The 12,351-nt window shown below is 50.1% G+C and overlaps 1 protein-coding gene across 4 annotated transcripts in view; it reads right to left on the reverse strand.

Moving 5' to 3' along the window:
* Positions 1-12,351, reverse strand: part of USP32 (ubiquitin specific peptidase 32) — a 99,406-nt gene that overhangs the window by 14,013 nt on the left and 73,042 nt on the right. For 2 of the 4 annotated variants that reach the window (XM_072978533.2, XM_072978536.2), the window contains exons 16-26: positions 11,830-11,989; positions 8,179-8,333; positions 7,665-7,746; positions 6,076-6,150; positions 5,415-5,553; positions 4,943-5,048; positions 3,436-3,609; positions 2,641-2,815; positions 1,688-1,839; positions 1,031-1,145; positions 137-351 (exon numbers count right to left, since the gene is read on the reverse strand). In XM_072978533.2, the coding sequence (XP_072834634.2) occupies positions 137-351; positions 1,031-1,145; positions 1,688-1,839; positions 2,641-2,815; positions 3,436-3,609; positions 4,943-5,048; positions 5,415-5,553; positions 6,076-6,150; positions 7,665-7,746; positions 8,179-8,333; positions 11,830-11,989 (1,548 nt within the window). The remainder of the gene's footprint in view (positions 1-136; positions 352-1,030; positions 1,146-1,687; positions 1,840-2,640; positions 2,816-3,435; positions 3,610-4,942; positions 5,049-5,414; positions 5,554-6,075; positions 6,151-7,664; positions 7,747-8,178; positions 8,334-11,829; positions 11,990-12,351) is intronic. The other 2 variants (XM_072978534.2, XM_078379286.1) reach the window with 1 other exon arrangement.

The following is a 12,351-nucleotide window of genomic DNA, read 5'->3' on the forward strand; positions in this document are numbered from 1 at the left end:
CCTCCTGGAGCCAAAAAACAAGCTCATAACACGATCTACCCTTTTCCAAAAAAACAAAAAACAAAAAAACCCCAAAAGTCTCCTGCCTCTATACATCTGTTTACAGCTTGCTGACCGTCTGTAAGTCTCTACGAACCATTTTCCGGTGGACCGCGATGATGTAACCGGTGAAGGGGCTGTCAGAAGACGGCGAGGTGACGTGGCCGTTCGCGAAGGAGCCGGGGAAGCCGTTTTCCGGTCTGCACGGCACCACCGTGTTCGGCATCCCGTTCGGGATCAGGGTGGAGCGGGGAAGATCGCCGTTCATCAGCACGCTGACCATCCCGTTGGCCGATGGCCCATTGCTAAGGTCTTTAAGAGCCAAGGACAAGGACGGAATTAGTCGTTCTGACACCCGTTTTTTCAGATGCTGGCGATGCTCACGAAACACACAGAGACGCCACGAGAGATTCAATTCCTTCTCTCCCAGAATCCACTAGAACTGTGCATCATGTGAATGTGTTACATGGGGGGGGGGGAACCTAATATGGGAACCCACTCTTCTCGCCCATCCTTTTCCTGGTGTGTAATCTATTATGTTAATACAGCGCTTTTCTTCCAGTAAGCTTAAGGCAGAGTATGCGACACTCACGCTTTACGTTTTATTCTCTGCTGGGCAGGGCAGGTGGAGAGAAAGTGACGACAGAAGGCTACCCAGGGAATAGGCCAAAATCTAGCCAGCTGGATAACTCAGTGGTTTAGGGATCTGGCCACAGAGCCAGAAGTTGGGAGTTTGATTCTCCACCGTTTTGACTCTCCTGTGAGTAGAGCCAGCCTGGGTAGCCTTGGGCAAGCTGCACAGTCCCAGAGAACAAGAGAATGGGAAACCACTTCTGAAGATGCTCTACCTGGAAAACTCCCTGAAAAGGGTTGCCCTGAGTTAGAATTGACTTGACGCCTAATGATGGTGACGATGACCTTGAAATCTACTAGTACATCAGGTAGAATATCCGGCTGGAGACAACCAAAAGACCAAAAGGTTTTACCCTACCTGTTTGCACAGGACTTGAAGAGGCCGACGTGGGAGACCCAGGAACGGGGATCTCGAACGCGCACAAGGAGGCACTTGTAGAGTGCCGAACCTTCTGGTTGTCCTGAGGAAAGTTCTTTCGAAAGCAAAGAGAGAGAGAGAAGAGGAATGAATGAGCATTCTGGATCCCTGTAAATGGACCACGCTGTTAAAGCCTGTCCTTTCCCCCAAAAACACACGCACAAAACATTTCTTGTGGATCTCTTAGGATCTGCAATCACCCTTAATTACCAGTTAATAATCAGTGATCAGTAACGGCGACGACAATTCGGAGAAGTGCTCAGCAGGCCTCGCATCACTTCCCATCCTACACCGCCACCCCCCCACACACCGATGACAGCGGTTCTGCGCACTTTTTGACAGATTTCCAACACCTCGGGGAGCACCCTAAGGGGCTGCCAACCGTTTAGACTAATATTTCCCCAATACCTCCTCATTAGCCACCCATCAACCTGGCCCTACCAAAGAATTCAACACCCCCTCCGGTAAGAGTCCGGCCCCGCAGCATTTGCTGGGAGCGCGCGGCACTCTGAAGCTCGAGCCGCCCTTCTTAGACCAAGCCCGTCGTTCTGAACACCGTGAGTTGAAAACAACGGCGATGGGTGAAGCAGCTCGTACCTTTATGTTGGAGCTGTGTACTTCCGCCAGCAGGATCTGCTCCGGTTTTAGCCCACAGAGTTCGCTGAGATGTTTTTTCAAGCCTGTGTATTTCTCGTCCATATTCAGCCTCAAGCCGTATCGGACTGGGGTGCTCCCATCCAACTTAGTAACTTAAAGAGCGGGAGAGGAGAGAAGAGAGAGCTTCTAAAAACCTGATTCCATGATCTCAAAGGACCGGTTCGTTCTTTCTGCCAAACAAGCACGTGGCGTGTCCCTCACTTATTTAAGCTGCGGTGAATTCTAAATAATCACTTTCAAAGGAGAGCAGAAGCCTTCCAACCCATCAAAAAAAATCTTTTCAAAAAACAAAAATCACACGCAGCCAAGTTTTTCTACACTTCGTCCTGTCAAGGTCAAGCATTTTTGTCTGTTTGAAGTCAGTTCTTTCTGACTTCGGATTTCTTCTACAGGAGAGAGGAATTGTATTGAAAGAAACCTGTAGGGCCTTCCTTTCAAAGGTTATGAGATCAGTTCTTCAGAGGTAAGCACATCAAAGCTCAGAAAAATGACTATAACACCCAAAATCCCCACCCACTAGCACGCTGGCTCAACATTCTGGAAGCTGTCCAAACAGTAACGTTTTCCAGTTATGCAGCAGACAAAGGCCTAGCTAATATTTCTATTTTTAAAAAGTGTTATAAATTTCAGTTCATTGATATTCATCACATTTTCCAACTATATGCCTAATTTATATGTGAAACCTAACTATGTATATTTGTGTATTATACATACAGAAAAGGAATGGTTTGCGGTGGGGGTTGTGTGCTGTAATTTGCCCAGTTAAAAAGACGCAACACAAAAGGAAAAGGCGACGGGGAGGGAAAAGGAAAATGTTTGTAGGAATACTTTGTGACATTTGGGGGCAGCTAAAAGGTAAAGCTTCCAACTAGAACCGGAATCTTATTACTCACCTATAATTTCTATATGCATGTAGCTGTCCATCGGGAGGGGCAGAGATAAAAAATTAAAAGGGTCAAAGCGCACGCTGATATGGCCACAGGTCTTGCATTTGACTTGAGACCTCAGCTGCCCGTGGAATAAGTCCACCACAATGGAGCGGTTTCTTCTCAGATGATTTTCCCAGGCCTGAAATAAACGGAGCAAGAGGAGGAGGAGGAGGAAAGGAAGACGGTAAGGATGACATTTAGGTGCTCCCGGATTTGGCCGGCTACAGCGCAGTTCTCAACCCCGGTGGCTGACTTGTATATATGGGTTATTTCACATCAAATTGTTGGAGAAGGGATCACACCATGGTAAGCAGTGAGTAACAACAGTAATATCAATAAAAAACAATGTGCCAATTTTCTAGGCCTAGAAATTAACACAACGCACAATTGATTTTTTTAAGCCCCTGAGTCACATGCTTGCAGGAGACTCAGACAAACTACAGCAGACTCGGCACCACAAGCCTTCCTTCACCACTTAAGGCCACTTTCTTGAACCCAGGGCCTCCTCTCTGCAGGCACCGGACTACAACTCCCATCATCCTCACCAAACATGTCCCCTGTCCTTGCTGTGTGGACGATGGGACCCCTGGTTCAACCGATCCAGAGGTGGGGCTTGTTTGGGGGGGAAAGGGCTGCTTCAAGGAAGGATTCGGTTGAAAGAATGGGGAGCAGTTTCCCTAGGGGTGGGGTGGGGTGGGGGTCAGGAAAGGAAGCTTGGAAAACCGGAAAAACCTGCGCCCTCCAGCCCAGCCCGCTCACCTCCGCCGCCACCTCCCAGTCTGGCCGGCCGTCGCTGTCTTTCAGCTCCACGTAGGGTTTATCGTGGACTCGGTTCAAATCTTCGTGGAGGCCGTCCAGAAGAAACGCCAAGAGTTCTTGCGAGTCCTGCTGCTGGAATCCGTTGAACCTGGGGGCGTACTTCGCGATCGTCCACTGTTAAGGAAGTAGACGCGTCCGTTCATTCATCGGCTCAAGGGGCTCCTCTCAGGGGCAATCCAACCAGGAGCCCCCGGGGGATGACGCACCAGGGTGGGGGGCGGCTCATGTCAAGACCCCCCACAGCATGGCACAGCCCTTTCCCGAGTCGGTGGGAGCCCCGATGAGCTTGAACATCAGAGGGCGAAGCGAGCTGCTTCTTCCGGCGACCACCCGCTTGGGCGGAAAATCCACGCGGAAAGCCACAAAAGGCTCACACATCAGAATGAAGCCGCCGACGGAGGTCTCCGGTTTTTGAAAACGCACACCACCACCCAAGCCAACGGCCTCCCATACTCAAGCAAGTCACTTCCGTTTTCTCAAAAAGACCCCTCTGGATCTAAAAGAGCTTGGAGACTGGTGGGAATGTGTGTGTGTGTGTGTGTGTGTGTGTGTGTTTTAAATAGGACTACTGTTATTTTTCTTGTTCTTGTTAGTTCAAAAGTGTTCTTGTTCCGGTTTTTATCTATTAGCCTTAGCAGTATATTTGTCGAGTTCTTGTTATATACAGTATATATTGCAATAATATATTATTTCAGCTTCGTTTCTTTTAATCCTGTAAACTGGCCTTGGGTCCTTCTTAAGAAAGATGGCGTATAAATATTTTAAATAAACAAACAGATCATAAAAGTGCCTCTACGTCCTCCACCTGGGGGAGCAAGAGGGCCTAGGCATTCCCCCCCCCATTATATCGACGGAGGCTGTCTAACCCGCCCCACAGTCCAGTTTCTTCTAATTAGTTAATGTGTCATCAAGTTGAATCCAAGTTTTGATGGCGGCAGAAGGGTTTCCAAGGTTTTATACCCGTCCCAAAGGCCAAGTGGGGATTCAAACCCACGTCTCTTGAGTCCTAGTCTGTCCTAGGCTTTACTCTTATCACTTGACCCACGAGACACCACCCTGTGTCCTCTCCTGAGTGCTAATCTTTAACACGTCCCCTGCCTTTTCCTCACTCCTACTCAAGGGCGGCACATCTGTAGTACTCTTGACTTAGCCTGAAGTGGAACCGTCTAGGAAGGAGTATCCCTTAGGTCCAATGCTTCTCCAGATGTTTTTGGACTACAATGCCCAGAAATCCCGGCCAGCACAGCTGGTGGGGAAGGCTTCTGGGAGTTGTAGTCCAAGAACATCTGGGGACCCTCGGTTGGAAAGCACTGCCCTAGAACATCACCTTCCTCTAAGACATGCATTACACATCTGGATTTCTGAAATGTCCCAAAGTTCTATCTCAGAAAGAAGAAAACCACACAGTTTATTAAACCTCCAAATAAGACCGGCTGCTCCTCCTTACCCGCAGCTTTAAAGGTGCGACGTTCTTCTGAGTCCCGCTCCACAGCTCTTGAATCAAATCCCCGTAGCATTTGGCCATGTGCCCTTTCATCCCGATGGGATTAGTCCTGGAATTTAAAGACGGGATCCATCAAACCCCTTGGTTACCTGTTTGCGCCTGCTTTTCAAACAGGGAAGAGGTGTAAAGAAGCCTTGCCTTCCACGCCACGTGGTTGTCTGCCAGGGTCCCGAAGCTGCACCCAGGACCACATGTTCAGAGCATCCCCATTTAAAATGGGAGAGAGGGAGGTGCTCCCTCCTGCTTCAAGCCACAGGCTAGCCGTAGCTCAAGGGCCATCTGAACCCAGGATTTACATGGCCATTCAGAAAAGAGCAAGGGTCAAAATCCCGGACGCCTAGGGCGGTTCCCCATGCACTCCTGGGAGCTAATGGGAGCGTTTCTAGTCCTCATGGTTCCAAAACGCGAACGTTACCTGTTGAGCTCGTACAAGTGCCTGCCTGAAATGAAATACTCGGTGAGGGGCTGGGTGTTGCTGACGCACTGGATGCTAGAATTCATGAAGCAGGTGTTGCCCAGATTACTCAGGCCGGTGGCCCCCTTTTCGGTAGGAACTGCAAAGAAGGAAAGAGATTTTAGGTTCATGGATGGATGTCTGCCTACGCCATGGACATACATGCTGTTGTTTTTAGGTCCCGTCAAGTCACCCTCGGCTTAAGACTGGCTGACGTCCCTTTGGAGCTTAGCTGAAATTCTCACGGATTTTCCCAGGGGTTACCAATGGCGCCTTTGCTCCAGTGGGAAGCAACTGGGGTAATCAAGACCCATAAGCTTTACAAAAGACCTGCTCACAGGGGAGACGAAAAGGGGCAGAACTGGTCCTTGGGTGAAAAATCTAGGAGGATGATTCAGACGCAACACGGGGATTAGAGCAGGAGTCGGGCAGTGACACTGTCCATTAGGAGAGGAAACGGTAGTAAAATGGGTTTATTGACTTTGAGAGAGAAGTGGTTTTCCCAGGGCTCAGGAAAGAACAGATTTTGGACCTTCTCGTGGTGACAACTTAAGGTGAGTGCCTGTATTTCAAAACCAACCCTTTCCCCGATGGGTTCAGCATGGGTTGGGTCTTCACTTACCCTTGTGCCGGTCTATTTTACTGCTGTTTGCGATGAAAGACATCTCCTCCGGCCAGCTCATGTCTTTGTTACGAACTGCAAAAACAACCCCCCCCACACACAAACACAGCCGAGTTTAGTTGTCAATGACTCTCTCGATTTAAAACTGAGCAGATCATGAAATATGCAGATACCGACAGGCGCGAGGAGAAACTTAAATATATAGAAGGATCCCCGTTTACAAAAGAAGCAGATGTCTTCGTTTGCCTCAGCACAGTGAGTAAAAAAAAAGGGAAATGGCTATTCATGTCAGCCCGAACTCGTGGGAAGATCAAGGCAGAATAGGAAGGTAATTACTATCCAACTAAAAGAATAAACAACACAGGAAGTTCTTGCAAGAATCAAGATTTTAACTGCCCAAGCAAAAGAGCGAGTGCTGCCACCACGTTGAGGCAGAAGAGGAGACAGACGATGGAATGCAACCCCTATCATCCCCGACTCCTGACTAAGGCAGATGGGAGTTGCAGTCCAGGAGCATCTGCCAGGCCACAGACACCCCTCAACCCTCTCCTATTCCTGGAGACAGGAAACGTGGTTGTCTTTTTCCATCCACAGATCCCAGAATCCCCTCGTTGGCGTTTTGGGGATACTGAGAAATGTTGTCCAAGCTCCGCATCAGGGACAGGCAAAGTATAGCCCTCTGGATTGAGTTGGACTACAACTCCCATCGTCCCTTGCCCACAGGGAAGCACACCGGGACAGCCCTACTCTGCCCATTCTGGCAGGACCCGTTCTCCACTCAGCTGCTTCGACACGGCCTCCCAAAGCCTGCCCAGGAAATAAAAGGGTTTTTTAAAATAGAGGGATCCCAGCTCCTCGAAGGAGCATCTACCTGAATTCTCATGGACCCAGTAAGTACCGCTTCTCTTTTAAAGGAAAAGAACCACTGCCTTTCCTCCTTTCTCCTGCAAGGGAGACAGGACTCCTCGGAAGACAGCACGGCAAAGTGAGAGCCCCTGTGGAAGACTACCAAGGCGTGGGGCAAAGAGACTCCCTTCTTTCAAATGCAGAAATCAAGAAAAGCAGGGGTGGGTGGGCTGAGCAATTTTTAACAAGGAGGGGCAGAAGTACCCAGGAATTGCAAGAGAGAGGGGAGGGTGGGCCACTTGAAAGCAAAAAAACCCAGCTTTCACAGGAGAGCCCACAAACAAACTCCTTGAGTTCTCCTGGGAGGCAACCACCCCAGATCTCTATCAAGTCCAGGTTTGACAACATCAAATTTGCAAACAAATCCCACATTAGCAAAGGAATCCGGAGGCTTGCTTCGGGCTGAAGCCTCCCATTTTCGAATGACAGAATAAAGTCACACCCTTGTCTTGAATTTCTAAGCCTTCCGGCATCTCTTCGTTTCCACTCCTGTAAGCTCTCTGTTAAAGGAAGATAACGCCATCAACGCATAGTGGGGTTTAGCCCTCAAGGCAAGCATCTGGGGAGTGGCAAGCACAAAAATACCTGCAGGGCAACCCACCCCTCAAGTATTTCTTAAGGTGCCATCAGACCTTCTGCTGATGAAACGACCCCTGTTCGCTTATGTCCTCCTTTAAACCCACCTTCTATTATTAAGTGCTGCTCATCTTGGATGTTCAGGTACTCCAGCGTGTGATCCTCGTCATCCAGAAGCGTCAGGTAGTTCTGCAATGAGAAACCGTGGCAGTGGGTTTCCGTTTTAGGGCCCTGGAGGGGTAGGTCTGGCTGTCTGTCCATGCAAAGAAGCCTCGGGGGCTGTTTCGTGACAAAAGCCTCTGCTAAGGCAATCCTCCGCGCTGCCGTCCCTTTCGCATGTCCGTCACCATCTTAGCCCTCTCTCACATGGGGCCACCCTCCTGGTTTTCAACAAATCCCTGGGGTTGGGCAAAGTAAGCACTGCTGCCTCCCAGATGCTTTCAGACTTCAACTGCCATCATCCTTCACAGCTGGTAATGCTGCCTAGGGGGGATGGGAGTTGCAGGCCAAAACGGGGAGGAAGGGTGGCCGGCCCCCTTCACCGCCTTGCCTTACATACACTGGGCCGGCCTGAATGTTTGGTGTTTCTTTTTTTAAACCAGGGACCCCTTCAAACTTTACCTCACTGTTGTACAGCCACAGGCGCATGTCCTCTTCTTTGATCCGTAGCCTCTGCGACAGGTACTCATGGATCTCCTGGATGGTCTGCATGCGACTGAAGCAGCCGGTGTAGGCCAAGACCCTCTTTAAGGGAGCGCTGGGCGAGGGGACATTCCCTGCGTTTACAGAAGGGAGACACACACACAGGCCATGGCTATGAGTGGCAGCGGTAGAAAAGGATGCGCTCTATCAGCACAGCACTATGTCACTTTTCTCAGGGCAAAGGCAAACCCTGCTTTTTGAGCCGGTCGCTGACTCACTAATGTCTCTGCATAGGTTTTCAGCATCCCAAATGGTGAGTCACCAGATAGGGCTGGACCACAACTCCCACCGTCCTCCACTCCCAGCTAGGCTGCTCGGGGTTCGGGGACTTCTAGTCCAGCGCTTCTTGGTGAGGCAGAGTTTGGACTCTCTGTCCTAAGGCACGACGGCAGGAAGAGGAGGCAGAAAGCCAACCTCGTTTGATTCTTCCCCTCCCAGCGGCTCGATCTGGCCGTGACTTCAGAAGGGCAATTCCATGACAGATTTAAACAGCATGAGAGATTTCGTATCGTGGTCCTTCCAATGGTAAAGGGCCTGAACTTTAAACCATCTTGAATTCTGTAGCTGAACGCCCCTAAGCCTTTGCAGTGGGGGTGAGCTAACTAGAGGTCTCCTGACCTCCTTCCCCATCTAAATATGGCATTTCATGACAGTCACTGTAATTATTTTATATGCACATCTGTAACCTGCAGTAATCGATGACCAGGATCCAGCTGTGTACCTCTGCTGGATCCCGCTGTTTCCCCACAAATGGGTGGTATTGCCTCCCCCTGACAGACCCCCTCCCCATACCCTAAAACAGCGGCTCCCAACCGTGGGCCGCCAGGTGTTCCTGGGCTCAAACTCCCAGAAGCCTTTGCTCCCTCCTGGGCTGGCCGGGATTTCTGGGAGTTGCCGTCCCAGGGCATCGGGGGACCCCAGGTTTGGGAACCCCTGCCTTCAGAACCCTGCTCTGGGGTAGCTGGAAAAATCCTCGGGAGCAGGTTTCGGGAGCCGCGGAGGGCTGCCGGCTGATGAGAGGGGTGGTGGGGTGTCCGTCCTCCAACCAGGAGAATCGAACATTTTGGATTGGGGGTTGCGAACTCAACTAGCGCATTTGTGCCTTAAGGCAGCAAATTCCAAACCTCCCGTTGGATGCAAAAACGAGCCAGGCACCAAGACGTCCCCCGCGTGCACCTCTACACAGGCAGTCCAAACTGAACACAGCTCTTTCTTTGCAAATCGGCAAAAGCATCAGCCCCCCCTGCCCCCACCCTCCGCCAACGGACCCGGCTGCCTCTCCCTTTACCTTAACACACCAAGCAAAAAAAGGGGCTGTCCTTCCCTTCAACGAACACACAAACGAAGCAATTTTACTGCAATTTACAAAGCGAGAGGATTAGGACTAAGATTACAGCAAGAAAGCGTCTGTTTCGGGGGCGGGGCGGATGGGCGGGGAGATTTGAGATTAATAACTGATTCGTAAACCGTTAGTGCAGCGCAGAACAAATCCCAAATCAAGACTGGAAGGCAGCGTTTTGAGAAAGCCCACAAATCGGAATGAAGGACTTGGGGCACGTCCAAGGCAGAGCTGCTTTTGCTGTAGGATGATGCCCAGTGAGATTTTTGAAGGCCAATTAGCTGGTGATTTGTTAATTTTTTTTTCTGCCACAACTGGATCAAGCAAACCAAGCTTGGAACCAAGAAGATCCTGACTCCTTTCACGAGGTGGCAGACCAAGCAGTGGCTTACAAATAATAGTAATAATCAAAGATTTAGAATGAGCATTGAAGCAAAACTCTTATTAAAAGCTGAGAATTCATCAATATTTTCCTTCTGTGCTTGGAACAGCTATGTTTTCGAGTAGGAAGAGCAGTGCATGGGATTCGGGCAATTGTTCGATGTTTTTTTTTTAAAGAACTTTCTGGAGATTTGCTTTCCTCCCAACTGTTGGGCTTATGAAGGCAATATTAATTTGTAATGATAGGAATTCAGCATGGATCTGGGGTCAAGGATTATGAGAGTAGAGCAGTGGTTGGGTCACCCAAATGTTTATTATGTTGTGATTTTATTTAAAATGTTATTTGCTGATTTATCATGTTGCGAACCACCCAGAGTGGCCTTGTAGCCAGATAGGTAGGTAGGTAGGTAGGTAGGTAGGTAGGTAGGTAGGTAGGTAGGTAGGTAGGTAGGTAGGTAGGTAGGTAGGTAGGTAGGTAGGTAGGTAGGAAGGAAGGAAGGAAGGAAGGAAGGAAGGAAGGAAGGAAGGAAGGAAGGAAGGAAGGAAGGAAGGAAGGAAGGAAGGAAGGAAGGAAGGAAGGAAGGAAGGAAGGAAGGAAGGAAGGAAGGAAGGAAGGAAGAGAAAAGATGGATGGATGGATGGATGGATGGATGGATGGATGGATGGATGGATGGATGGATGGATGGATGGATGGATGGATGGATGGATGGATGGATGGATGGATGGAATCCCCGACAAATGGTGAATCGACACCTATGTCAATCCCAACCACTCAATGGGTCTAATTATTTTTAGGGATGAGCGGCCAAGGACATGGTTCTACATCCAGTTAAGTTACCTGATCCTGACACCTCGGTTTGGAAAAAAGGATGAGGAACAAGCAGTTCTCCGGATGGGATGGGATCACAGTGCCCATCATCCACAGCTCTGCCGGCTAGGGCAGAGGAGAACGGTAGCCCCACAACGACTGGAGGGCAAACATGTCACCCTTTCCCAAATCAGGTCACAGTGGACGAGAAAGGCTTTTCTTGGCTGAAGCCTTGGGCGAAACACGCCAGATCTTCCACTGACGGGATTCCTTTTGCCAAGGAACCGCCCCTCAAACTGGAGGAGCGCTTTGCTGGGAAAGGCCAGAAGGTGGGAAAGGCCAGTTTCCCGGGACTTCAACTCCCAGAATCATCCAGCTACCATGAAAGCTGAGGAAGAGTAGCAAAGAAGTTCCAAAAGAGAGGGACACACACCCTGGGCTCAGATTTTTTAAAAAAACAGCACGAGGCTTTCCTCCTTGACTTTCGCTTTTATTTCATGAGTACGGGTTGCTGCGCGGGGAGGTGTCGGCTGGGTCTCAGGATGTCCTCCAGAGGCCCTGAGTTTCAGTTTCCGAAATCTCCTTCCCATCGGCCAGGCCGGCGGAGGCTGCCGGGGACCGGAGGCCCACCTCTCGGAAGCCACGAGCTGAGAACCACCCTGCTGAAGAAGATCCGGAACCCCAGATGACTTTAAAAAGTCTTTAAATCAGATGGCAGCCTACACGGGATTTATTTATGCCTGCACGGTTCAAATGATTTACTGCTCCTCTTTTATTTTTTCCTTGAAAAGGAAAAGAAATGACTTTTGATAAGAGTTTTTTTTCTTTTTTTAAATCATTCTTTTGGAAAGGGGAAGGAGGCGGCCAACCATCACCAACCCTGCTTTCGTATTAAAAAAAAAAAGATCTCGTGAGAATCATAGGTAAGCACGGTGGCAGCCAAGCCGTTGAACCCCCCCCCCCCCCCGGGGTGGTGAGGCCGGCCCTCCTTGGCACCCGATGCGGGAGGAGCAGTGAGATTCTTGCTGTATTCTTACGTTACCTCTCGGCAAATGGTGAGGAAACATCCTCAGGCTCATCATACCCATGTTGACCCAGATGTTGGACTGCTGCGTCCGGGCGGCCGGCTGTTGGCGGAGGAAGAGCAGGTAGCGCGGGAACAGCTCCAGTTCGGGCAGGCGGGTCGCCTTATTCCGGATCACCTGCGGCAGGGGGTGGAAACAAGGAGAAGATTCTCCGTTACGGGTGTCGCGGGAGGGCTCCAAAGGCGACCAGCGGAACTTGGGAGAAGTTCCTTTTCTTTTTAAGAAGGATGCCAAGAAAGAGGGACGGGTTCAGAAGAAGGCAACGGGGGTGATCAGGCCAGCCTGGAGACCAAGCCCTAGGAGGAAAAGCTGAAAGAATTGGACACGTTTAGCCTTGAGAAAAGAAGACGGAAGGGAGATAGGAGATCCCTAAAGACTTGAGAGGCAGTCCTACGGAGGAGGGGCAGGATCTGTTCTTGATCATCCCAGAGCATAGGACATGTCATCATGGGCTCAAACTAACATGAAGCCAGACTGAG

The sequence above is a fragment of the Pogona vitticeps genome, chromosome 7 (assembly GCF_051106095.1).
Source record: "Pogona vitticeps strain Pit_001003342236 chromosome 7, PviZW2.1, whole genome shotgun sequence".
In the NCBI taxonomy this organism is placed as follows: Eukaryota; Metazoa; Chordata; class Lepidosauria; order Squamata; family Agamidae; genus Pogona; species Pogona vitticeps.